Source organism: Electrona antarctica (assembly GCF_951216825.1).
Source record: "Electrona antarctica genome assembly, chromosome: 15".
Lineage (NCBI taxonomy): Eukaryota > Metazoa > Chordata > Actinopteri > Myctophiformes > Myctophidae > Electrona > Electrona antarctica.
Window position 1 is genome coordinate 24,847,378 of NC_136796.1, and position 24,213 is coordinate 24,871,590.

Below are 24,213 nucleotides of genomic sequence, written 5' to 3' on the forward strand. Positions count from 1 at the left end.
TACTGAGATGTTTTATTTTCACTCCGTCTGTTTTCTTATCATCTTTGTACAAAGAAACACTGACAGACACACACACAGTGACTCCTCGGTGTAAGCCCCCCCCCCCCCCCCCCCCCCCCCCCCACATAGCTCACTATGGTGATGACTTGTTACACTGCCTAATCAACGCGCGTGCACACACACCGAACACTCGCTATATGTCAACCTTCCTCAAATAAATTCTGCATTGTATCTAAAAGTAGAAACGTTTTGAATCGCAATTGATTTAATGGTACCCTAAAGGAACATCATTTCAAACGGACCCCCAGCTGCAGTTAAACATGGCTTCAAACTCCCTATACCAATGAAGCTCTTAATTCATTCTGAAATCACAGAGCAAAAGCCTTACACCCCTTAATTGTTAAGTTGATTCATATTGCACACACTTTGAAGTGTGTGTGTGTGTGTGTGAGAGAGAAATGAGCTGTGGTATAATATATATATACTGTACAGTAGAAGTCCTTTCTACTTTTATTTGAAGTGAGTTCAAATGCTCTTCAAAGGCCCAGAGCAAGCTTGAGCCCGTATGCGAGTCTGGGTCTGTGATACTGATGTAGTTCTGTGTGTGCGCATTTCTTGGCCTCTTGCCCACTATGTGTGTGAATGATGTATGTGTGCAAATGTATGTCTGCATACTGTACGGGTGCCTGTATATTATTTTGTCCACGTTTGTGTGGGCATGTATTATACCTCTAAAAGCCTGTAGGTGTGCTTTTGCACACCTACAGGCAACAGATGCGTAGGAGAGGGACAACTAAGTGCCCGGCGTCATGAAAAAGAAAACACCCGCACACTGTCGTCAAATGCAGTAGTGAAAAACTTTAATAAAGGGAAACTGCAACGTTTTGGCCTATGCGGCCTTCATCACGCTAAGCCTGATGAAGGCCACATAGGCCGAAACGTTGCTGTGGCCACTGAAGGCCTTCAATGCGGCCTTCATCACGCTAAGTCTGATGAAGGCCACATAGGCCGAAACGTTGCTGTGGCCGCTGAAGGCCTTCAATGCGGCCTTCATCACGCTAAGCCTGATGAAGGCCGCATAGGCCGAAACGTTGCTGTGGCCGCTGAAGGCCTTCAATGCGGCCTTCATCACGCTAAGCCTGATGAAGGCCACATAGGCCGAAACGTTGCTGTGGCCGCTGAAGGCCTTCAATGCGGCCTTCATCACGCTAAGCCTGATGAAGGCCGCATAGGCCGAAACGTTGCTGTTTCCCTTTATTAAAGTTTTTCACTGCTTTTTAAGATGGTGTGCGGATGTTTTTTCTTTTTCATGTATTTCGGCCTTGTTGTGCCGAGTGTGTACACTAGCCCAATATGTGACTTCAGTCCCTACGCTCATTCTGTAGCTCCGAGATGAAGTCACACCGTGCGAGCCTTTAGCCGTTTGTTTCCATTAGGAATGTTTTCTGCACATCGTATCCAAAAAGTAAAGGTCCGAGAATGAGCTAAACTCATTTTACTTTAGAAGCGGACAAGAAAATCAAGTTACGTCTGGTCAAATGTTGACTGAACTGGTCAGTTGGAAAATCTAATTCCTCATTCGACCAGGTGAGGCGCTAATGCTCACAACTTCCTTGAAAAACATGGAAGCGGATGACTAAACAAGCGATTTAAACACTCTCAGACAGTAAGCTGTCTGCGAGTGTTTAAAGGCCGTCGGGCTCGGGAGTTGAACCCAGAGTTGAACTGCCAGATTTGGACTACCGGCCAAGGTGCCTGGACCACTGAGCCACGGCACAGGCCACTTCTAAAGTAAACATTTGTTTAGCTCATCGGACCATTACTTTTTGAGAACCATGTGCAGAAAAGGGTAAGCAACGTTCCTTGTGGAAACCATGCACCGGTTCTGAAACGTGGCTGAAGGCTCTCACGGTGTGAATTCATCTCGGAGCTACAGAATGAGCGTAGGGACCGTAGTCACATATGGGGCTGGTGTACATGTGAGTGAGTGAGTGAGTAATCATCTCTCTGACAGCAGCAGGTGGGCTTTGAGGGTAGAGAGGTCCTTCACTTACTGAGTCACACACGGCTAAAAGAACTTCCTGTTCAGCCAGTCAAAACTACTTTACTCTGTTCTGCCGTATACCGCACTCTATTCACACCGACCGAAGCAGTCATGTACGATGAATGAAGAGCACCGCTTTCATCTCCACCAGAGAGAGCCGGGTGCTTCAAGCCTCCATGCAAGCAGTCGTATGACAAACCTAATTAGGGCTCTATCCCATTAAGAACTGAGGCTGATTCTACAAGTGCTTTCAAAATCGGTAGAATCTTCAGTTGGAGATTTTTCCGAAAATCTTCCAAAAAGCAGATGTACAAGCTCGCACCGCGGCACAAAGTGATGCGCTGCGAGCTTGTATAGCTGCTATTTTTGAATGGCCAATGCTAAAATCTGCTCTGCCGGTTTTAATGGGTTATGCTATTAGTCAGAGATGTGCCATTTTGCTGATGGTGAGTGACCTACTCTTCCTGCCTCTGGACCACTTAGTATATTCTATCATTTGAGATGACTAAGTCTGATTCATACTTCCTCGTACCACAGTGCCACCTTGCCAAACATAACAGATTTAGAAGCTCACGGCATGCTGCCTCTGCAACGTGTTGTGAACTCATACATCTGATATTCTTGGCCCATGACACTGTCGTACGGTGGAGTATAGATTAGGCATGAGGCACTTTTCGCAATGGAGGCGGCTATCCATTAACACTAATGATCAGAGAATTATAAAAGAGGTTATGTGACATTACCGCACCGATGAGGTTTGAATTATTCATACCACAGTTTTACTGTCGTTTACTCATCCCATTGCTTTCCTGTTTTCTCCTTGTTTGTTTCCTCTGTCTCGTCCCTTTCTCTTTCTTTCCTCTTCATCTTTGATTCCGTTTTCAGGACCTCTGTTGCTCCTTTGTTTACACTTCAACTGTACCACTTTACTGCATCACTAAATCATCCGCTCCGTCTCTTCATGTCTCTCCTGTCACGCTACTCTAGTTTTTATTATTATCTAATAAAAACAAACGCTAAACAAATAACATCCAAATGACTTACAAGACAATTAAAGACACATGGGCTCTGCTAAGTTTTCTATTTCATCTTGAAAATGTGTCAATGTCTCCATGGCGTTTTGTACTTTCTGATGCTTTACAGTATGTGAACCCAAGGGACTTAAAATGGGTCTTATTGGGGCCTCCTAACCACAACATCATGTATTAATCTTGACTATTAAAAGCTATTCATATTTCAAGATGATGGAGATTAGCATTCAAATTTCCAGGGACCTACAATGTGTTTGTATAGCTTCGCCTCAAGGAATTCTGAATAAAGCCAAGTTAAAACCTATAAACAGCTGTTAACTAGGTTGACCGCTGTCTACTGTATATTATATGTGGTTTATTTTTCTTTTAGATACTACTACAACAAGAGGATCCTGCATAAGACCAAAGGGAAGAGGTTTACATACAAATTCAACTTCAACAAACTGGTCCTGGTCAACTACCCATTCATTGACATGGGAACTGGTATGTAAACATGCACACATGACATAGCTGTACAGTTATCCATGGTTTATACTTGGCTATGTGCACTGAATATTACGCAATCTACAACCTCACACAGCATTATTATAAATCATGTGTCCTCTCCACACACTGAGTCAGTGACTGACCTATACACATCAACAGTCATTGCGAACACAGTGATTGCGAACGCAGTGAGCACTAACTAGGAGACCTAGCAGAACGTGTGTGTGTGTCTGTCTGTGTGTCACGCTGTAACACCACCCGCCCGCCACCAGAGGGCGCAGCTGTATCACACACACAAAACACACACACACACACACACACACACACACACACACACACACAACTTAACTTAAAAAAAAACTTACACTAAAAAGAGAACTTAAAAAAAACCTTAAAGTACGTAATTTATTCTAATTGTTATTGCAATTTACGCGCTGCGTTCGCTTCCCGCATTCGCGCGTCTTACTTGTATACATACATGGATGCATTGCACACTAGAACAGGAGGTAGATGGGCTACTTCTGCTCCCTGCTGAACAGGGGCACTGGCCAGACTGTAGCAGACACTAGGGCAGCTAAAAGGATTGCCTCCCTGCCCTGCTTCCCGCCCACAAATATGTCCAATTGCGCTTCTGTCCATGTCTGAGCATGTGTCCATCCAAGCTGTATGCACAGTAGAGCGATGGAGCCCTGGTCTCCACAGTGGTGGGCAGGAACTTTACGCCACCCGTACGCCCATGTTCTGTAGAGTTTCAATGACGTTGGACAAATGTACGACAACGGCAAGATTTTGGTTGATGTTCCCTCTACAACTGTTGAGACATGCAATTAAAACAAAAGGTATTTTGGATTAACCCATTTTGGGCGGGAACCTCTTTTGGTGTTAGCATTATGTTATGCTTTAGCTATTGAAAAATAGCAGATCTACAAGCTCATAGCGCGCCACCGAGTGGCGCGCTACGAGCTTGTAGGTCTGCTATTTTTGAAAAATCAAAGAACGACTGACATAGAAACATAGCTTTTTCGGAAAACTGTCATTTTCAAACAGTCATTTTTAGAATCTGATCTCGGGTCAAAATGGGTTAATGACGATAATATATATCCATCGTAATGGAGAGTTTGACTAGTGCCACGTCGCTGTTTATTCCCCCCCCACTTCGTATTTTCCCCCCTCAGTATCACGGTCCCAGTCCTGGCCACCCAGTATAAACAGAGGCCATATGGAGCAATGGATACTGGGTGACATAAGTGCAGCATGAAGATTTTATTATAGTCACCCTGTGATGTGGCTCCCAGTCTGACATGTTGTGATATGATGGTTACACACACACACTCGCACGTGCACGCCACCCTGTGCTGAAACACACACAACGCAGCCACAATTTCTTTTTTGGCGTGCACACGCAAGTCTCACACACACAAATATCATGTGTGAGGACGACCCACATTTTTACATGCAGAGCTGCTACGTATGCACACACAGCTACACACTCGCACACGTACATGCTTGGTGTTACTGGAAAATACGGGGCAACCCAACCCATGTTTGTGATGGCAGCCAAAATGACTTTCCAATATTTAATCCTGGCACGTGTTCGGACGCCAAGAATGTATCACAGTGCCACAGTCTCCCTGGCAGGAGGAAGGAGAAGACGCAGACAGAAAGCATGAAGGAGCAAAAAAAAGAGAGGGATGAAGATCTATGGAAGCAGAATAAAGGAAAAACGAGGGAAAGACATGGAGAGAAACTGAGAAGGGAACACGTGGCTTACGGTGACCTGAGAGCGCCACGCTTGTTCGACTCGATGCTTCAGGCCTGTGGGCATGTAGATGCTCTTCATGGGTGTGTCCATCGTGGGTTTGACACATTTTGAGCTTGTCGATCTGCTACTTTTGCCGTTTGTTTTTTTTAAACCTGAAAAGTAACGTTATGGATACATGAGGTTTTCCACTCGATAGCGGCAATATGCAATTTAGTCGTAAAATGAATCAACAATAATCTATTTTATATCTTGTTAGATTAATTATTTGATATCTATATTAGTGAATGCATTCAGCAGTCAGGTTAAACTGTCCACCTCTAAAGTGGTGTCGACTCGACATTGACTCAATGCTCAAATGGTTGCTACATGGTTATTGGCTGTCGCCTGGCTAAGTATGCTTCTCATTTGCATGAAGTTGAGCAGAACCGTAATATTTGGTACACCTCTTCAACGCTTCCCCCGCCAGCTCCGACCCCTTCCCAATCCCAAGATCCGTTGAGATGGTGATGAAGGATGAGTGAATTGTTGGGGAAACAGCCGAAACACATTGAAAAACATGTTTAACAGTCACTTCGGACTACGACAGATGCTATAAAATGTACAATTTTCATTGACAGATTTAGCTGCCGTCTCTGCAAATGATCATAGACGATACAGTATACTGTTGCTCACGGCACGTCTTTCCTCTTTCTTCTACCGTTTGCTGTGTGTTGTAGGGGCTCGCTACTGCCCCTGAATTAGACTCTGTTCCTACATCAAGCTAAGATCTGGAGTTAATGCGAACGGATGCAACAGACAAACCTGCCTTTATCTTGTCTTCCCCGCCACTCGCTGCAGGCCTAGAGAGCGAAGATACGGAAAGCATAAACGAGGCTTTAGTGTGTCCCAGAGTTGTTTTCTGTACGTCACTGACTCTCAGTTTAATGTTGTTTATGTGACACATAGGTGCACACATACACTTGCACCTTCACCTAGCCTTTTCCTCAATTTCAGGGTCTTTATATGTTCTTTATTCATGATTTCACTCTCTACTTTCTTTTATATATGCAATTATCCCCGTCCAAAATCGTGTCCCTAACCCTCCTTCGTCCCCAACTAATTTCTTTCTTTCTCTCTCGCAGGTCGTGGCGTCCCCCAGAGTGCCCCTCCTATACCCAGTGGAGGCAACCACTTCCGCTTCCCGCCCTCCACTCCGTCCGAGGTGCTGTCCCCCAACGAGGACCTGCGCAGCCCGGGCATGTTCAGCAGCGTGGCCCGCCGCATGGCACGCGGTTCTGTCAGCGACTGCAGCGACGGCACCTCCACCAACTCCGAGCTGGAGGAGGCCGTGGGGGCAGATGATCGAGGCGTAGGGGGCCCAGAGAGAGCCTACAGGGGCCTGCAGATCCATCCCCGCCTCACTCATGACTCTCTGTTCAGGGTCTACCCAACCCCACCCAACCTCCCGAGGCCAGCCCCCAGGGTCCACAGCGAGCCCATGTCCCCGTTCCCCGTCTCCCCACTGCCGGGCCCCGGAGGCCCTCTGGCTCCCAATCTGTCCCCGGGCCTCTCCATGACCCCTGGCTCTCACCTGCCCTACACCCCATCCCCGTCTTTCTCCTCCCCCATGCTGGGCTCCCACTTCTCCTTCAACCAGGAGGACATGAAGCGCTACCTGCAGGCGCACCACCAGTCCGTCTACAACTATCACCTCAGTCCTCGTGCCTTCTTCCACTACCCCAACATTATCGTCCCTCAGCCCCACCGCCCCGCCCCAGAGAAGCCGGCTGCCCATCACCTTCACGTTCCGCCCCTGCCACTCTCCCATTCGCTGAGCCAGCACCATGGAGGAGGAGGAGAGGAGGGGCCATCGCAGCAGCACCCGTCACCGTTCAAGTTCAAGCTGCAGCCGCCACCCCTGGGCCGCAAGCAGAGGGATGGAGGAAGTACATTGGCTGCTTCTCTAGGCTCCTCATCTTCCTCCAGCCAGTCCTCTGCCTACTCTGGTTCAGGCCTGATCTCTGCTGTGGGACCTCCTAAGATCAAGGTAAGATCAATGGAAGATGCAGAAGTTGTGACATTTTTCCGGTTAGTGCGTGAATCAATTGCGTGCAGTCTCTATTAAAAATAATGTTAAGCAAATGCTTAAATGGAGCTAATTTTATTTTCTAAATGCTTGTATGACCCCAGGTGGAGCCCACCTCCGACATCGATTCAGATGAGGAGGTGGAGGTGACGGACATCAGCGAGGACGAGGACCTTCGTCACCACGACAACGACGAGGACGATGAAGGCGACGTCTTCACCCATTCCTCTCACTACCTCCACCCCCACCACCGCCGCCTCCACCCCCATCATCATCCTCACCACCACCAGACCAACGGCGCTGCGCCTCTTCCTCCTCCTCACCACCCCCACCCTGCTCTCCCACTGCGGCAACCTCACATCAACTCTGAGGACCTGGAGGAGGACGAAGACGTGTTCAAGACACCCGCCACCCCGCTCCTGGGCGGCGTCCCGGCGTTCCCTCTTGCCAGCCTGAAGAGCGAGCCCAGTCCGGGTCCAGGGTCATCTCCCATCAGCCCCGGCGGCACCCGCTGCATCCCGCTCAAGCTGCGCTTCAAACGCCGCTGGAGTGAAGACCAAAAGATGGAGGCTGACGGAGAGAGGGAAGAGGCAGAGGACAAGAAGGTCCGGGCAGAGAAACAGGGGGAAGAGGGCATTGAGAGGAGGAGAGGAGGAGAGGTGGAGAACGGAGGAAGAGGGGGAGCTGTCACCTTAGGGGTGGTGTTGCCACCTCCACCCACCCAGCGCAGATCAAGCTCCGAGCTACAGAGAGCTACGGCACAACTCTCTCTGGAAAACACAGGGTGCTGAGACAGACACACACACCAGGGTTCTCTACTTGCATACAAACACAGCTCTGGAATTGTTCTCGACACACTCGCTAAACATAGACACACATGCACACGCACACAGGTTTTTTGAGAAAAACAAAGTGCCTATGTAGCCTCACAGGTTGAGAGGTGAGACATATTGCCTTTTTTTTTAACCAAGACACCTTATTCAACTTAAACACAGCAGGCAGAATAGAATGGCTGCAGATTTAAACACTAGTATGAAATAAATTAACCATACCTAGCCTATTTACTGACTTGTATTTTTAATCCCTTCGTTTGTGTCTAAGGCACTTAGACACTGCCTTTCCAATGTCTCTTAGCTGTCAGGGATGCCTTTTGGGCTCTATCATCACTATTATCGGAAATGTTCTCAGTGGACGTACTTTGGTTGCTAGCTTGGTAAATGTGCACCATATTTCATATCTAGCCGGTGTGGATTTGTCAATCGTCCAATCCCAAAGTGCAAGCCTTGTTCATCTCGTCTTTCAATCCAGACGGATGAATTACAAGTGTATTAAGTAATTGAAATTAAATGTAATGAATTGCTGACCCTTTATGATTCAGTTGACCTCCACACACACACACACACATGCAAACAGACCTTAATGATACTTAAAATAAAACGCAGAGGTTTCGTTGTCCCAACCACCACCAGTCGTTTGCAAGTTGAATGATCAAAGTGGAACCTTGGACAAACTGATCTTGTGGACTGAGGAGTGAATCTAAAAAGGAACTCTTCAGTTCTGGCCTTTTTATGAGTGAACAACTATTTTGGGGTTGAGGGGAGTGAGCTCTCTGTCAACTAGGCATTATTGATAATCCTTTCCTCTGCCCATAGCCCACAATGTACAATTCTGACTGACCTATACATCTGCAGATGTGCATGAACTGAACAGATTCAGGAGTCAAGCTGGCGTTGCAAATGAGGGATTTGCAATGGTCCTCACTTTGATGTCCTCCTGTGGCCCATAATGATCTCTCCATTACCCATTGCCACATTGAACACTTGCCATGGAGGCAGCACGAGCATGGCCATGGTGGCAGCACGAGCATGGCCATTGAGTGATCCCAATGTACACTTGAACCAAACCCTTGAAAAGATGTCCGTCAGGCCTTAATATATTTTATGGAACAGTCGAGCCGCCGGAATCTTTCAGACTTCATTGGTCTCTTCTGCCGTGGCACAAAGTCGTCTTTAGGAAATCAAGAACTCGGATCAAGGTGAAGAGCCTGTAGTTAATGGACATCAATTTTAAACTGGACCCAAAGTTTGATGTGAAACATCAGGTCCTTGAGAGGCACGTCTCGGAGTACACCACTCAGATGTGTGTGCGTGTGTGCTCTCGTTATCGGTGACTTGGTACAATCTTTGAAAAAGAGGGAGCAGGCTGAGGCGACTGGCAGTGTGCTCTTGCGTACAATACCTTTATTTTGCTCCCCACTGTTGTACAGACTTGTATTCCTTCCATCTAAGGACACTAGTGCCTCTTAAGGAGCGTGGACAGTATTTTTGGATGCTTGGCCCGCCGCAGTGGGGAGACGGGGAACGGGGACATGGGCTCGCTGTGGACCCTGGGGGCTGGCCTCGGGAGGTTGGGTGGGGTTGGGTTTTAAGGGCATTTGCCGTGATCTGAGGGGTTTTTAATTATTTTCTTTATTTTATCTGTTGTGGTTGAGATGATAGCCGTATCTAACATGTTTATATGATGTTATGAGGACAGGGACTCGACCATTCTGAGATGATTTGTCTGCGGAGAGCGGGAACCATGATATGAATGTGGAGCCTCAAGGCTAACTCAGGCGAACCTTCGAGTAAGATGTTAAACCACAAGACCATTTTATCAGTGAGAGTAAGAAAAAAGGTCAAAATATTGCCCCTTTTTAATGAACAAAGAATTCCATATAAGATTGTGCCTTTTAAGATATATTTTCAGTGACGACCTACTCCCACCAAGCTAAGGTTTTAACAATGCAGACAGACGCACACACTGACTGTACCACCTTGCCTTCTTTTTTATAAAAGAGACATACAAGTAAAAAAAATACATATATATTTTATTGAAATATATATTGGAAAACAAATGTTATATTTCAGTACGGTAATTTGATACAAATCAGGAAAAGCCTACTATTTTTAATGGCTAAGTTATATATTGTTATCAGGCATATATTATCAGTATGATGCAGCCTCTGCCTTCTCCCAGCCACCAAATTCAGATATGTAGTTTTTTGTTGTTGTATAATAATAATAATGCAGGTATTGTGTGTATTCAGGGGAAGGAGGACGGGGCGAGTTCAGGACAAATGATTGACAGTGTACTCTGCAAACATGTAACCAAATGTGGGTTGAGTATTATGTACAAATAACGTTTTCATTTTTTATTTTTTTTTACTACACTGCGGCATACCATGTGGGTTGGGTCTAAACCACATCAGTGCTATTCCCATCGTGGCAGGTAGGCAAGCCGGCCACGGAAAAGCATGTACATTTGCATACTTTACTGTGGTCCCCCCCCCCCCCCCCCCCCCCCCTAACATTCTCAATGCGTCGTCCCTTTTCACTACCCTCCAAACCCACCTGGGCCTCCCAAGTAGTTCAAAAATGCTAAGAAATGTTTGCACAAGCTATTCCCACTAGGCTCTGTATAAAAGACGGAGACTGAGGCTTTGAGCTCATAATGGGGACCTGGTAATGGGCTTGTTGTTCCTGGAACGCCCCAGGCTGTAGATGGACTGCACACAGACATTAAGCAGGTGTCCATCTGTGTGTCACAACCTCTTCCCCTCAATGGGGGGAGAGAAGGAACACAAAGCAGGGTGACTTGGAGGCTCTTAGGACTACTGTTAAGGACATGGGTGGAGTTTACTTTTAAGCTTGGACTGACTGTTCCCTCAAGCAGCTTTGTGAACTTTTGTGTTCATGGGGATCGGTCTGAAGAGGACCTACCCATAATATGTACAGACAAGCACAGAAAACGCACTGACATGCTATATGGTTAGAGAGTGAGGTCTCTCAGTGGCTGGAGTTAAGGAACATGACTTCACACATACGACATCAGACACCCCCCGCTTGTCTCTTGTGTAGACGGCGTAACCATAGAAACCACACGCACACACAGGAAATGACATCACACAACCTCGGAAAGGAGTGGAGAGAGGGGTTTCCCGTGATGTGGGTAGTCAACTCGTTGCGAGTGGTGAAACACCCTTCTTTAACAAACGGAATATACACACAAAGCCACTGAACACAGCTCAGAGAAGCATGGTCAAATAAGGTTTTGGCTGGAGTGGTTTAGTTGTATTCCTGAACAGACTTAGGTATAAGTCCAGAGCATTTGGAAAAAGCTTAAATTTCCATGTGTGCAGTTTCATGTGGTGACATCCAGTGGGCATTAAAGTGCTCTTTAAGATAAAAATATATATAATTTCTTCAGGCTCTCTATCCTGAGTAATTAACTGAAATCTGGTTGAGTTTTATTTTATTTTTATTTTATTTTTTTAACCTTGCGTCCCAGGTGGGTTCGGTTTGCACATACACCAGCAACAGTGATGGAAAGTTTAGACAATCACAAACAAGTATTTTGAGTGTCAATTCAGTAACAACGTGTACTTTTCTGTATCTGAAACCGTTTAAATTGTTCTTTGGCCGCAACCCCGACCCATCTGTGACACAAGGGAGAAAATCACTGTCAAATACAATTTGACTGAGGTCTGATCCCATAACAACTGTCGCGCCTGCACTGCCGTAAGCCTCATTCATACAGTGGCTTGTCAAATATGACAAGACGGATAGAAAATACTTAACCTTTTCTCAACATTACTTCCCTCAGTCTCATTCTCGTTTTATTTTTTATTTTATAATTTTCTTATATATTTTCCAATATGTATTACTGTTGCTATTGTAATTATTCTATTATTAACATTAACTATTTTTTGATTAATTTTGTACCCCCTTGCCTAGGGCCCACCTCTTCTCCAATATCATCTGGTTGTTATGAATTAGTTTTATCTCCCTCCTGTCATACAAGTTAGCTTTGCTACATCACTTCACAAGAAGCCTATTATCGTTTTCCAAAGCTCTCCGGTTAACCCAGTAACCTTGTTACCATGGAGAAAAGAAGAGGGGAGGGGGTCCATATAACCCCATCACGTTGTTGTTAAAAAAAAAAGGAAAAAAAAAACTTCTCATTTGTATTTTATTTTTCTTGGATCTCGTGTATATATATTTTTTTCCATTTTGGAGGGGTGCGGATTTCTGTAAAGAAAAGGAGAAAAATTGTATTGTATTGTTTAACCGTTGTATTATTTGAAAAATGTTCACCGTCTCCTTAGATCTCCTCTCGGTCCTCCTCGCTAGCAAACGGTCACTGGTGAGCAAGGACGGACAGAGAGAGGGAGAGACTGGCGCTCGTCATGTATAGGGGGAAGCATCTGTACTTCTGTTTCTCTCCTTATCTTTTCATCTTTCATTTGTAATTAAAAGTGTAATCAGGGTTCATTAAAGAAACACAAAAAAACTGGTAAAAACGGACCTAGTTCTCCTGGCTTCATTTCACTGTGTTGTCTCCTTGCTCTTTTAGTCATTCACTTATACATGTTAATTCATTAGGAAGTGAAATGAGTATGCTGTATTAGGCCGCATGACTGTCACTTTGACTGGTTATTTTTCACGTCTAGCGAAGCTATTAAATATAAAGCTTTTAATGGTGAGTAATTTACTATTGCTTTATCTATGCTGCCTGACAAAGCCATACCAGCATCAAGTGTGTCAAGAGTTTATCTCCTGGCACTATATTGCTGGTACAGAAGAACATGACGTAGAGTAGACACTTCACATGAATAATTTGTGATATGAGATATAAACCACTAGTCATCTTTCTCAGTTACAACACCAGTTGGCCTTGTTTGGACAGTATGGAAGAATGGCTGGTGGATTCATTGTACTACACAAATTATATGGTCATCAACAGTGGATGCTGCTGGGTTAAGTACAAGGCAATGTTTTACAAGTAGAACCTGCCAGCTAATCCCACATTAGATTCATTTTGTTCAATGCAATCATTTGACCATGGTAGATATTGGGGCGGCTGTGGCTCAGGAAGTAGAGCAGGTCGTCCAATGATCCGTGGGACCCCACATTGCCTCCAATGAGTCGGTCGGTGCCTCGCATGGTAGCTTGCCACCATTGGAGTGGGAAGTGAGGACGCAGGCGTTGACTGTTTGCCGCTTCACCTCCCTGATGTATGAATGAATGCACTATTGTAAGCGCTTTGACTAAGCACTCTGTGCATCAAAATATGCTATAAAAATGCAATCCATTATTATTAGATCTTTGCTAAGTCAACACAAAATAATCAAAATCATTCCAGGAGATGGCAAGAGCAGCTCCTGGTAAATTGCGTTTTGTTCAAAATGTGTCCCCCATGAGACTGAAGGACAACAGCTAAACTGTGACTCTTGGAGGTTCACATGGTGTCAGTGGTGTCATGTGTCTTGTGTTCATCTTCTCTCTCCCCTCTCCTATTCACTTACAGAGCTGTTCTCAGAGCAGAGTCTGTGTTGGATGTATCAGATTCATGACTGTCCTCTTTGGCAACACCTATTCGGTCACAAGTTCACAACTATTCCACTTCCTCCTCTCACAATGGTGAGTGCTGCTATCATACAGACACATGGATATGAATCCATGTTTAGTGTCCTATTACCAGTGTTGGAAAGGTTACTCAAAAACTGTAATATATATTGCCTATTAAAAATTACTTTTATTACATATTACTCCCTGCCAAAAGTAACTTGTTACTTATTACTTTACATTGTTTTTCTCGCCCCAGTTATTGCATCTTTTGTCCCCAAAAGTCACAATACCCAGTTTGTTCCAGACGGTTTAAGGCCAGCTCTTCGGCATTCCACGTACAGACAAGTGCGCATCGTTTCCGTATCCGCTCCCAGTCTAGATCTAGACTGGATCAGCAGCCTGCAAAGCAACTCCATCCCAACCTGGTCTACCATTATAATTAAACACTTGGTACCACCAAGCCTTGTGAAAATAGTAACTAGTTCCTTTTTTTAAATAGTAAATGTAATATTACTCAAAATGTGAAAGTAAGTTATATGGGATTCATCCCATATGCTGCCACCTCTTGCACGACCACCAACAGGCTAGCTGGAGGGAAGAGTTGGATGTGACGGCATCGGCACTTCAACAAAAGCTGGACGCCACCCGTAAAGCTAGATGGACTGAAACCGTCGAGTCAGTCGATTTCACCCACTCCAGCCGCAAAGCGTGGCAGACCATTAACCAGCTGACTGGTAAGAAAAACATCACCTCCCACATGTCCGGTGACAGCAGAAGCCATCTCGTCCCAGCTCCTCAAGAACAGCCGGTTCCCTGGAGCCGACAAGAACTTCGCCCGCCTGACATCGAGAGGTTTCTTCCCTCTCTAGGGCGGCTAGTGTCAATGCCAACCTTTCAGACCTGGCGTCGTGCTTCTGTCATAGCCCTGCTGACAAACCTGCAGAAGACCCCAAGGCCTACAGACCCATCTCACTGCTCTGCGTCCCATTTAAGATCCTGGAGAGGATGATCCACAGCCGCATTGAACCGGTGGTGGACCCACAGCTCCCGAGGGAACAGGCTGGTTTCCGTCGGGGCAGGTCAACTGTGGACGAGGTCACACTGCTCACACAGGACATCGAGGACAGCTTCCAGGCCAACGAGAAAGCTGGGGTTGTGCTACTCGACCTGACAGCCGCGTATGACACCGTCTGGCACCGCAGACTCCATCTCAAGCTTGTGAGGACAGATCACCATATGGTGAACTTCATCATGGAGATGCTGTCAAACCACAGCTTCATCCTGCAGACCAGCGATGGTCAGCAAAGCAGGCTGAGAAGATTGAGGAATGGCGTCCCCCAGGGCTCTGTCCTTTCCCCGATGTTGTTCAATATATACATCTACGACCCTCTAGAGACAACATCAAGGAAGTATGGGTACGCAGATGACCTGGCCATCATGCTACGACGACCGACCTGGAAGGCAATGGAAGATGGTCTCAACCAGGACATGGACACCTTGGCTTCCTACCTCTTTAGGTGGCGCCTGCAGCTCGGCACAGGCAAGACAGTGTCGGCGGCATACCACCTCAACAACAGGGAGGCTAAGAGGGAAATCAATGTGTTTGTTGACAGCAAGCGCCTTGAGTTCCAACAAGCCCTAAAATACCTTGGGGTGCGCTTGGACAGAACTCTGTCATTCAACCAACACCTTGAAGACGTGAGGGCAAAGGTCACATCAATGGTCTCACTTATCCGTCACCTCGCTGGTACGACCTGGGGAGTTTCCGCCAACACATTGCGGATTTCCACTAAAGCCCTGGTCTTCTCTGCAGCTGAATACTGTGCCCCAGTCTGGTGTAGGAGCCCACATGTCAAAAAGGTAGACACAGTAATTAACAACTGAACCATAACTGGCTGCCCACTGCTGTGTCCTACCTGCCAGTCCTTGCAGGAATTGCCCCGGCCAGCCTTCAACGAGAGGCTGCGACCATCAATCTAGCAAGGAAAGCCAAAATGGCGATGATGGCGTTGAAGGAGAGGACCTACCACGCCGACAATGGACCCTACTGAACCGCCTCGCCTGCGCACTGGAGTCGGCTGCTTCAAATCAGCAATGAAGAAGTGGGGCTTGACCGACAGTATGCAGTATGCGAGTGTGGCGAGCCTGAGCAGTCTGCCGAAACCATAATTAACACCTGCCCCCTGTGCAGACCTCCTTCGGAGGCCGGCCTCTTCCACGTAGGACCAGAGACAAGGGCGTGGCTACTCGATACTGAGTTGGACATTTGAGGATGATACACGAAAGAAGAAGTAATTATATCACTAGTTACTGGAAAGTAATAAGTTACTTTAGTTACTTTCCAACAGTGCCTATTACCTATGTTGGCTAGGGTCATCAGCTTAAAGGAGAATTCCGCAGTAGCCATTTTGTTTTACCTTAAGATGTAGACACGTTTCCATTCCTCACTAGAAGAAAGAAAATCCATGCCGAGCGTTCCATACTGATTTAGCGGAATTACCCTCTGTGCGGGTCAAACGCTAGATCTCTTCTTCAATCTCTTCCATTATTATTATTTTATTTTGCAACTGTCCTAGATGATGTGAAAAGTGAAAGTCCAATTTATTTTATACCTACAAGCAGGCAACCAACTGGTCTGAGACAAAGGTCATTCATTATCCCTGTGATTCTAGAATAATCGTGTATTGAAGCAAGTAGTGATTGAAGATGTGCGAAATGGGTACGATTCATCAGGGGAGCGTGAGATGGCTCCTTGACCCACACTAAACTAGAAAGGGCCAGGGAGATCAGTGGAGCGCACTGTCCACTGGGAGGTACAAGTTCGTACAACCCTACCTCCCAACATACAGTATGTGTTTGTGATGATTTGCGATGACATTGATTTGGCATTGTGCACATACAGTACATGTATGAAAAGGTGCATTGGATGGATGGGGAGGCTATGATAAAGGATACTGATTGTTGTGTCAATTCTGTTTGTACAGGACCAGACTAGGAACACAAATCAGGGCGAGGAATGATAGCAGTACTGTACAGTAGTTACAGTATGTACATAGATTGTAAAGGAATTCTGGCCTAAATAACAGACCATATCAGACCAATTCATGTAATACAAATGTTCTAAGATTGAGTTAAAATCTTATCAAATGGGGTTCCATGGAGTAATGCATATCAAATCAAAGGTTGCATCACAAACGGCTCCAAATTGGTGATAGGCCTGGTCACTGATAACAATGAGGTTGAAGACATTTTACTGTGCAAAATGCATGACAAGCACGACCTTGGGTATGTCTTTGTGATGTTTTTTGCTCGCTAAAACCGTTCTGAGCTAAAAGCTGTTGTGCTGACTTTATTTTACTCTATTACTTAACCTTGTCCTGCACCAGTGACAAATGGGTGCGCATAATATTTTTCTTTCAAGGAGAATACCCTATCACAACATTGACAAGACCTCAGGAGCTGATCGCAGACTATGCAGAAAGGAGAGAGGCTGGGCCCCACCTACATCAATGGGTCTGCTGTTTAGAGTCCGTAGTAAGTTCCTCAGCATCCACATCACAGAGGATCGGTGATGCCCGAAGGCTGGCTTTTGCCTCAATCCTGGCATTTATGTTGGGCGAGTGCGTAGTCTACTGTGGACAGTGGAACCTATGTATTTATTATATTTTTATTTCATTTAATAAAAAAATAAAGTTGAACACTTGTGAGAGCAAAGGGCCTTGGTTTGAACAACTCGATATCAGACCTATATGAATATACAGTACATTGGGGCATAATCTGCTAATGTACACATACTATGTAAATTCACACACATCCATATATCTCATCATCACACAATTTAGTAGCTATACTGATGTCTATGTACACCTTCCTTTTAAACAAACAAGTGAAAAATGACACATGAATAAGACACTTATTCCAGTCGAAATATCTAGAGCAAGTGAAGCATGCACCGTAACTACATAGTACATTAGTCAAGTACTCTACTTGAGTAAGATTTTGAGGTATTTTTAACTTTACTGGAGTATAGATTTCTCAGTACTTTTACTCCTCTATATCTGAGAGGCAAATGTTGTACTTTCACTCCACTACAATTATTTGAAAAGTTTAGTTACTTTGTAGATTTTGATTTATTATTACAAAACGTACATTAACCACTTCAAGCCTATATACATTCCGATACATTCCGGCCATTTGAAAATAGCAGATATACAAGCTCACAATAAGTCGCGATGTGATGCATTGCGAGCTTGTAGATCTGCTATTTCCAAAAGATTCGTATACATTTTGTAATGAGTACTTTCTATGGTTGGTACTTTAAGTACAATTTGATACTTTTAGTTAGTTTAATTATTCGTTTTTTCCCATACAAAACCTACTGAATTTATTTGAATATATTTACATTGCAAGTAAAACATTTGAATGCTTTTCCCACCACTACTTTTACCCAGCTTAAAGATATAGTTAATTGATAGGGTGGCCGTCTATGAAGAGGCCTGGAACCCTCCTTTATAATGATTTATCACCACCAATAACAAGATATCTGAAATCAATGATCATTTATACTGTTTTTCACCCCAGAAATCCTAGTAGGAAATTAGTGAACTTTCAGAATGTATCAATCTGTGTTTAGAGAGTTCCTGGCTTTTAAGTAAGACTCTAGCCCCACCTACTGACAATTCGCGGTATTGCAATCTTGAAAATCTAGTCTAGCAGGCTCTGTTCAATACTACTCCTGTGAGCTAACGACGTTGACAGACATGAGCTAACATGTCTGTCCTATAATGCCTTTTTAATTATATGTTTACTTAAAGATTATTTAGATACCTGTGTAAACATAGAATTATGTCTAGACTCTAGACATCCTAGCAACATAACATAAGATGTATTGTAAACACAACTTATTAAGTTATGTAGGTTATACATTGACCCGTATCGTAGCACTGCATAACTGTTGCCTGCAGCTTTTGGCAAACCCATGTTGACAAGGTGAAGGTACAATATGTAACAGTCATATCGTCTATGTCGGTGCATGGAGACCTCCAAAACATACTTTTCAGGATTACAATTCCAAAGTAGCACTAGCAGAGCTACAAGCAAAAATAAAAAAAGTGTTGCTTCCCACTTGTGGATCTGCCCTATCTCCAAATATTTTATACTAGCACAAAAGGTTCAGAAATGTGTGTTTGGTAGCCTAATGGTATATTGTTTAGTCTAGTAGTGCATAATGTGCATTGATTTATTTATTCATTCATTGAATAGGCCTACTTTAATAACAGTTAGCAAAAAAAGGCACAAAAGTAGACTTACAGTTTCATCCAAATGCAATGTTAAAAGTATTGAACCATAGAAACCACTATGGCTTGTTTCCATTTGGGTCCTGTGTATTCAATTCATTGAAACATTGACACACAGAGCCCAGGTGGCCCGAAATAATCATATTTTAACTGGGGACCCCCAACATAATCATATTTGAACTGGGTACCCCCAACATAATCATATTTGAACTGGGGATCCCCCCAAAATAATTTGAACTGGGGACACCCCACCCTGACAAGCACTTTGGAATTGTAGGAGTTGACCCGAGTTCCACGGTTAAATATCTTATCTAACTATAAATGCACCAAGTCTCTACGTACATATACGTCTGTAATCCATGTAACTCGAGAACCGTTCGCCCCACCGACTTCAAATTCGACACACGTGTTCCACACCACCACAGGGAGTGTAGTGCCCGGTGTCGGTCGGACCCACGGTTGTCCAGAACGCCACAAAAGGTCTTTGCCCGGGCTCTGGGCAGGGCCCCTGCCCAGGCTCCATATATGGAGCTGGCCTGTTCTGACATCACCACACTCCATATTTGGGCATGCCTGACACAGAACTCCATTTATACTGTAGGAATAAAGGGACACAGAGAGACAGATAGGATGCCCTATATGGGCATAAAATGGACACAGACTCTTGGTTGTTGTTTTTTTGTCTTTGTCTTTTGTCTGCCCACTCTTTCTTCTTTTTCTCCTTCTTAAATGTACACTCTGAAGCGATTGTCCTTTGCCCCTGTTAAGTGTTGACTTGATGCCATATGTAGTCCTGAAGAAAGAAAAGATGTTACAGAGACACTGGAGATGGAGTCACTTGGAGGGGGGAGGGAGGGAAGAGGGGGGGGGGATCCTGGGAACTGCACTTGTGTCCTATGTATACATGCTGTTATTGTACTGCTTTTTCCAAATAAAATAAATATTATAAAACGGGTATTGCATAGCCGGGTGGGGCATGAATCTCCAACTTCCATCGTTACCAATGTTTGACCAGTGTTATGGTATAGATTGTTGATTACTTACTTACTTTTTCCTCACTTTTCTTTCTTTCTTTTTTTAGGTATTAAAAAGCTATTAGAATTCCTTAAATTGTCACTTCACTGTCATCTTAGGAGAGAGGGCATAGCAGTGGTGGCCATGTTGTGATGCCACAGATAGAAAATAATTTAAAAAAAAATATTTATATAAATTATATAAAGTGTGAAACCAAGCCATCCAGGCTCTTGGTGAATCATGACCATAAAACATTTGATTCTGTGTCAAACACATATTTGAATATTTAATTATATATATTGTGTGCGTGCGTGTGTGTGTGTGTGTGTGTGTGTGTGTGCGTGTGTGTGTGTGTGTGTGCGTGTGCGTGTGTGTGTGCGTGTAATATATTTAGTCTACTGTATAGTGTATATATTTATTTATTTGTATGTATTATTTGACGGGCCGGGCCATGGGCCGTATGTTGCCCATGTGTGTCCTATATATATTCTCCCTCTGAGGTAAACCCTCCATAAGAACAGAGGTACTCAGGCCAGCAGGTGTATAGGAAGATGAAGGCCTGTCCCTTTCCGTTACAGTGGGATCCTATGGGGAGACACGGGCCCCCCCTGTACACCATGTACTACAGTGGGATCCTATGGGAAGACACGGAGCCCCCCGTGTACACCATGTACTACAGTGGGATCCTATGGGGAGACACGGAGCCCCCCGTGTACACCATGTACTCCAAGTACAGTGGGATCCTATGGGGAGACACGGAGCCCCCCGTGTACACCATGTACTACAGTGGGATCCTATGGGGAGACACGGAGCCCCCCGTGTACACCATGTACTACAGTGGGATCCTATGGGGAGACACGGAGCCCCCCGTGTACACCATGTACTCCATGTACAGTGGGATCCTACGGGGAGACACGGAGCCCCCCGTGTACACCATCTACTCCAAGTACAGTGGGATCCTATGGGGAGACACGGAGCCCCCCGTGTACACCATGTACTCCAAGTACAGTGGGATCCTACGGGGAGACACGGAGCCCCCCGTGTACACCATGTACTCCAAGTACAGTGGGATCCTACGGGGAGACACGGAGCCCCCCGTGTACACCATGTACTCCAAGTACAGTGGGATCCTATGGGGAGACACAGAGCCCCCCGTGTACACCATGTACTCCAAGTACAGTGGGATCCTACGGGGAGACACGGAGCCCCCCGTGTACACCATGTACTCCAAGTACAGTGGGATCCTACGGGGAGACACAGAGCCCCCCGTGTACACCATGTACTCCAAGTACCGGGTACATGTAGTACGGGAGACGGGACTTAGCGAGCGGCTACGTCAGTCGCCATTCTTGACCTCGCTCTTGCTGGAGAGTACAGCAGATAATAAGCTGTTTGGCATTGGCAGAGATGTTTCATGGGTGCAACCAGCTGTGCTGCTCATCCCACAAATGCATGTTCCCTACAAATAGGGCACCATTTAAAAGGGAAATAAACAGACTTAACAACAGTATAAACGCTATTGCAAAACATACACACACACACGCACACACACACAGTGCAAAGTGAGCTACTTAGGATTGTTAGTTTGGTTACGCAGTTTACAACAGTGATTACAACTGAATGTGATTTGTCTCTTGAAACACATTCTGAAAGTATATCCTGTGCGTTTGTGCATGAACGTGTGCATGCGTGTGTTTGTAGTATTTCTGGAGGGAGATTGGCTGAGTATAGAACAGTGAGTTGGCACTACGTGTGTGTGTGTGTGTGTGTGTGTGTGTGTGTGTGTGTGTGTGTGTGTGTGTGTGTGTGTGTGTGTGTGTGTGTGTGTGTGTGTGTGTGTGTGTGTGTGTGTGTGTGTGTGTGTGTGTGTGTGTGTGTGTGTGTGTTCGTGCCAGATGACCTCACTAATAGGGATTGATTAAGTATGAGTGTCACGTGAAGGGGACGTTGCTGCCTTGTCATCATGACATACACCGTAAAGTCCTCAGTGAGCATTTAACTCCCAGGAGTGTAAGAGCACTCGCAATTTGAATTCACATTGAGGATTTGACCTCGTATGCTTATCCAGCAGTTCTCAGCATGGGGGTCAGGACCACCCACAGGGGCATTAGTGGATCTTAAAAGGGTCACATTGTGACTTGAGGCAGTGACTTGCATCACATACCATAGAGATACTAATTAGCTTTATCATTATCATCAATTATCATGTTCAACCCTCTCTGGTTGAACATGATTAAAATCAGCTGATGCATTTTTTGGTTGGAACGTTCATCCCTCCTTCTTCCAAGCAATCTGACAATATTTATAAGTCATGTCATTTGTTTGATATCATTACTCATCGTTTTATGTGTAAACTATTTCTGTTTGTGCTTGTTTGTGTTTCAAGCAGGAACTGTGCCTGTTTAAAATAATTGGGTACACTGAGTACCAGAAAATGATTTGTACTCCGAATGTCAGTGGTGACAGTCGATAGAATTGATAGAACAATCGATAGAACATTTATGGATGCATTTCTTGCAGTTGAAACCCACTTGAGTCACAGTTCTGCCTCAGTGCCTGGGCCCCCAGAGCTGTACTGGAGTCACAGTGCTGCCTCAGTGCCTGGGCCCCCAGAGCTGTACTGGAGTCACAGTGCTGCCTCAGTGCCTGGGCCCCCAGAGCTGTACTGGAGTCACAGTGCTGCCTCAGTGCCTGGGCCCCCAGAGCTGTACTGGAGTCACAGTGCTGCCTCAGTGCCTGGGCCCCCAGAGCTGTACTGGAGTCAAGTGGCTGTAATGCATAAGTGGCAGGGATTTGAGCTTAGCCACAGCTCCCTGCCTCATTCTTAGAAAGTGCTCTGAGGTGCTAATGCTGGCAGGATTTATGTGGTTCATTCACAACAACAGTTCAACTTCTATTGCAAAAGCTTTGTCTCTTGCTGTCACCCTCGATACTGTGTGTGTGTGTGTGTGTGTGTGTGTGTGTGTGTGTGTGTGTGTGTGTGTGTGTGTGTGTGTGTGTGTGTGTGTGTGTGTGTGTGTGTGTGTGTGTGTGTGTGTGTGTGTGTGTGTGTGTGCGTGTGCGCGCGCGTGCGTGCCTAAGGTTTATTGCTATTCCACTTTCATCTTTTCCTAATTACTTGTACACAATTGACTGTAGCTCTCTGGTGTGTCGCTATCGCTCTCTCCCTCCCTTTGTCTCTCCGAGTCTTCCTTTTGCTCTCGCGGCATCTCTTTCGCTCCTGCTCTGTTTCTGTCATTCTGGATGTCTGTGTATGTGTGTCTGTCGACTCTCCTCTCCCACAGTTCCATCACAGCTTATTCATCCAAGTCTCTTGCTTGATCTTTCATCTCAAATCTCCCTCTGTTAAGGAAAGGTCTGCAGCAGCTTGTCTGAAGCTTGAGTCTTGAGGCTTTATCTCCCTCCCTCTTAATTTCTACATCTCTGTTTGTTTGTCTGTCTGTCCACCCATCTGTCCTCTCTCTCAACCCCTGTGTCACTCTGAAGGACTTAACAAAACCAACTGTCCCACAATGTTGCGTGTTCTCTCTGTACTTGCCCTACATTTCTGAATAGACGCTGTATAGTGAATGAGCAGACAATCACCCTCGCCATCAGGCAGGGTGACTGCGGTCTCTACGGGCATGGAACCGTTTCACGTACATTGTATTGTGTACGCCTGTTCGTGTACACGCATGCACTGCATGTATTTGAGTTTACATTTGCATGTGTGTGCGTGCGTGCCTGCGTGCCTGCGTGCGTGTGTCTGTGATGAGTTTGTGCAGATTCTTTTGAAGCACTGTGTGTAGTTTAGAAATTCCATGTAACAGGATTTTAAATGGCAGAAATTGCTGTAATGATGGTGTGGCATTGTCGTGGGTTTGTGGTACTGTACTGTGGTTACTATGCACAGTATTTATGTATGTACTCATGTTTATAGGTCACGCTTGAATGAGTGTGCACACAAATGCTATTTATGTGTGTCGACTATAAAACTGTGTGTGTGTGTGTGTGTGTGTGTGTGTGTGTGTGTGTGTGTGTGTGTGTGTGTGTGTGTGTGTGTGTGTGTGTGTGTGTGTGGCCGTGCGTGTGGGCGTGCGCGTGTGGGCGTGTGTGTGTACACTATACGCTATACGCCTGTGATAG

At 45.4% G+C, this 24,213-nt stretch overlaps 1 protein-coding gene across 1 annotated transcript in view; it reads left to right on the plus strand.

Annotated features, from left to right (window-relative positions):
* erf (Ets2 repressor factor) overlaps positions 1–12,733 on the plus strand; it is a 38,436-nt gene extending 25,703 nt beyond the window's left edge. The window contains exons 3-5 of the mRNA XM_079522809.1: positions 3,446–3,558; positions 6,445–7,349; positions 7,493–12,733. Coding sequence (XP_079378935.1) covers positions 3,446–3,558; positions 6,445–7,349; positions 7,493–8,179 — 1,705 coding nt within the window. The 3' untranslated portion in view covers positions 8,180–12,733. The remainder of the gene's footprint in view (positions 1–3,445; positions 3,559–6,444; positions 7,350–7,492) is intronic.
* Positions 12,734–24,213: the final 11,480 nt, after the last annotated feature.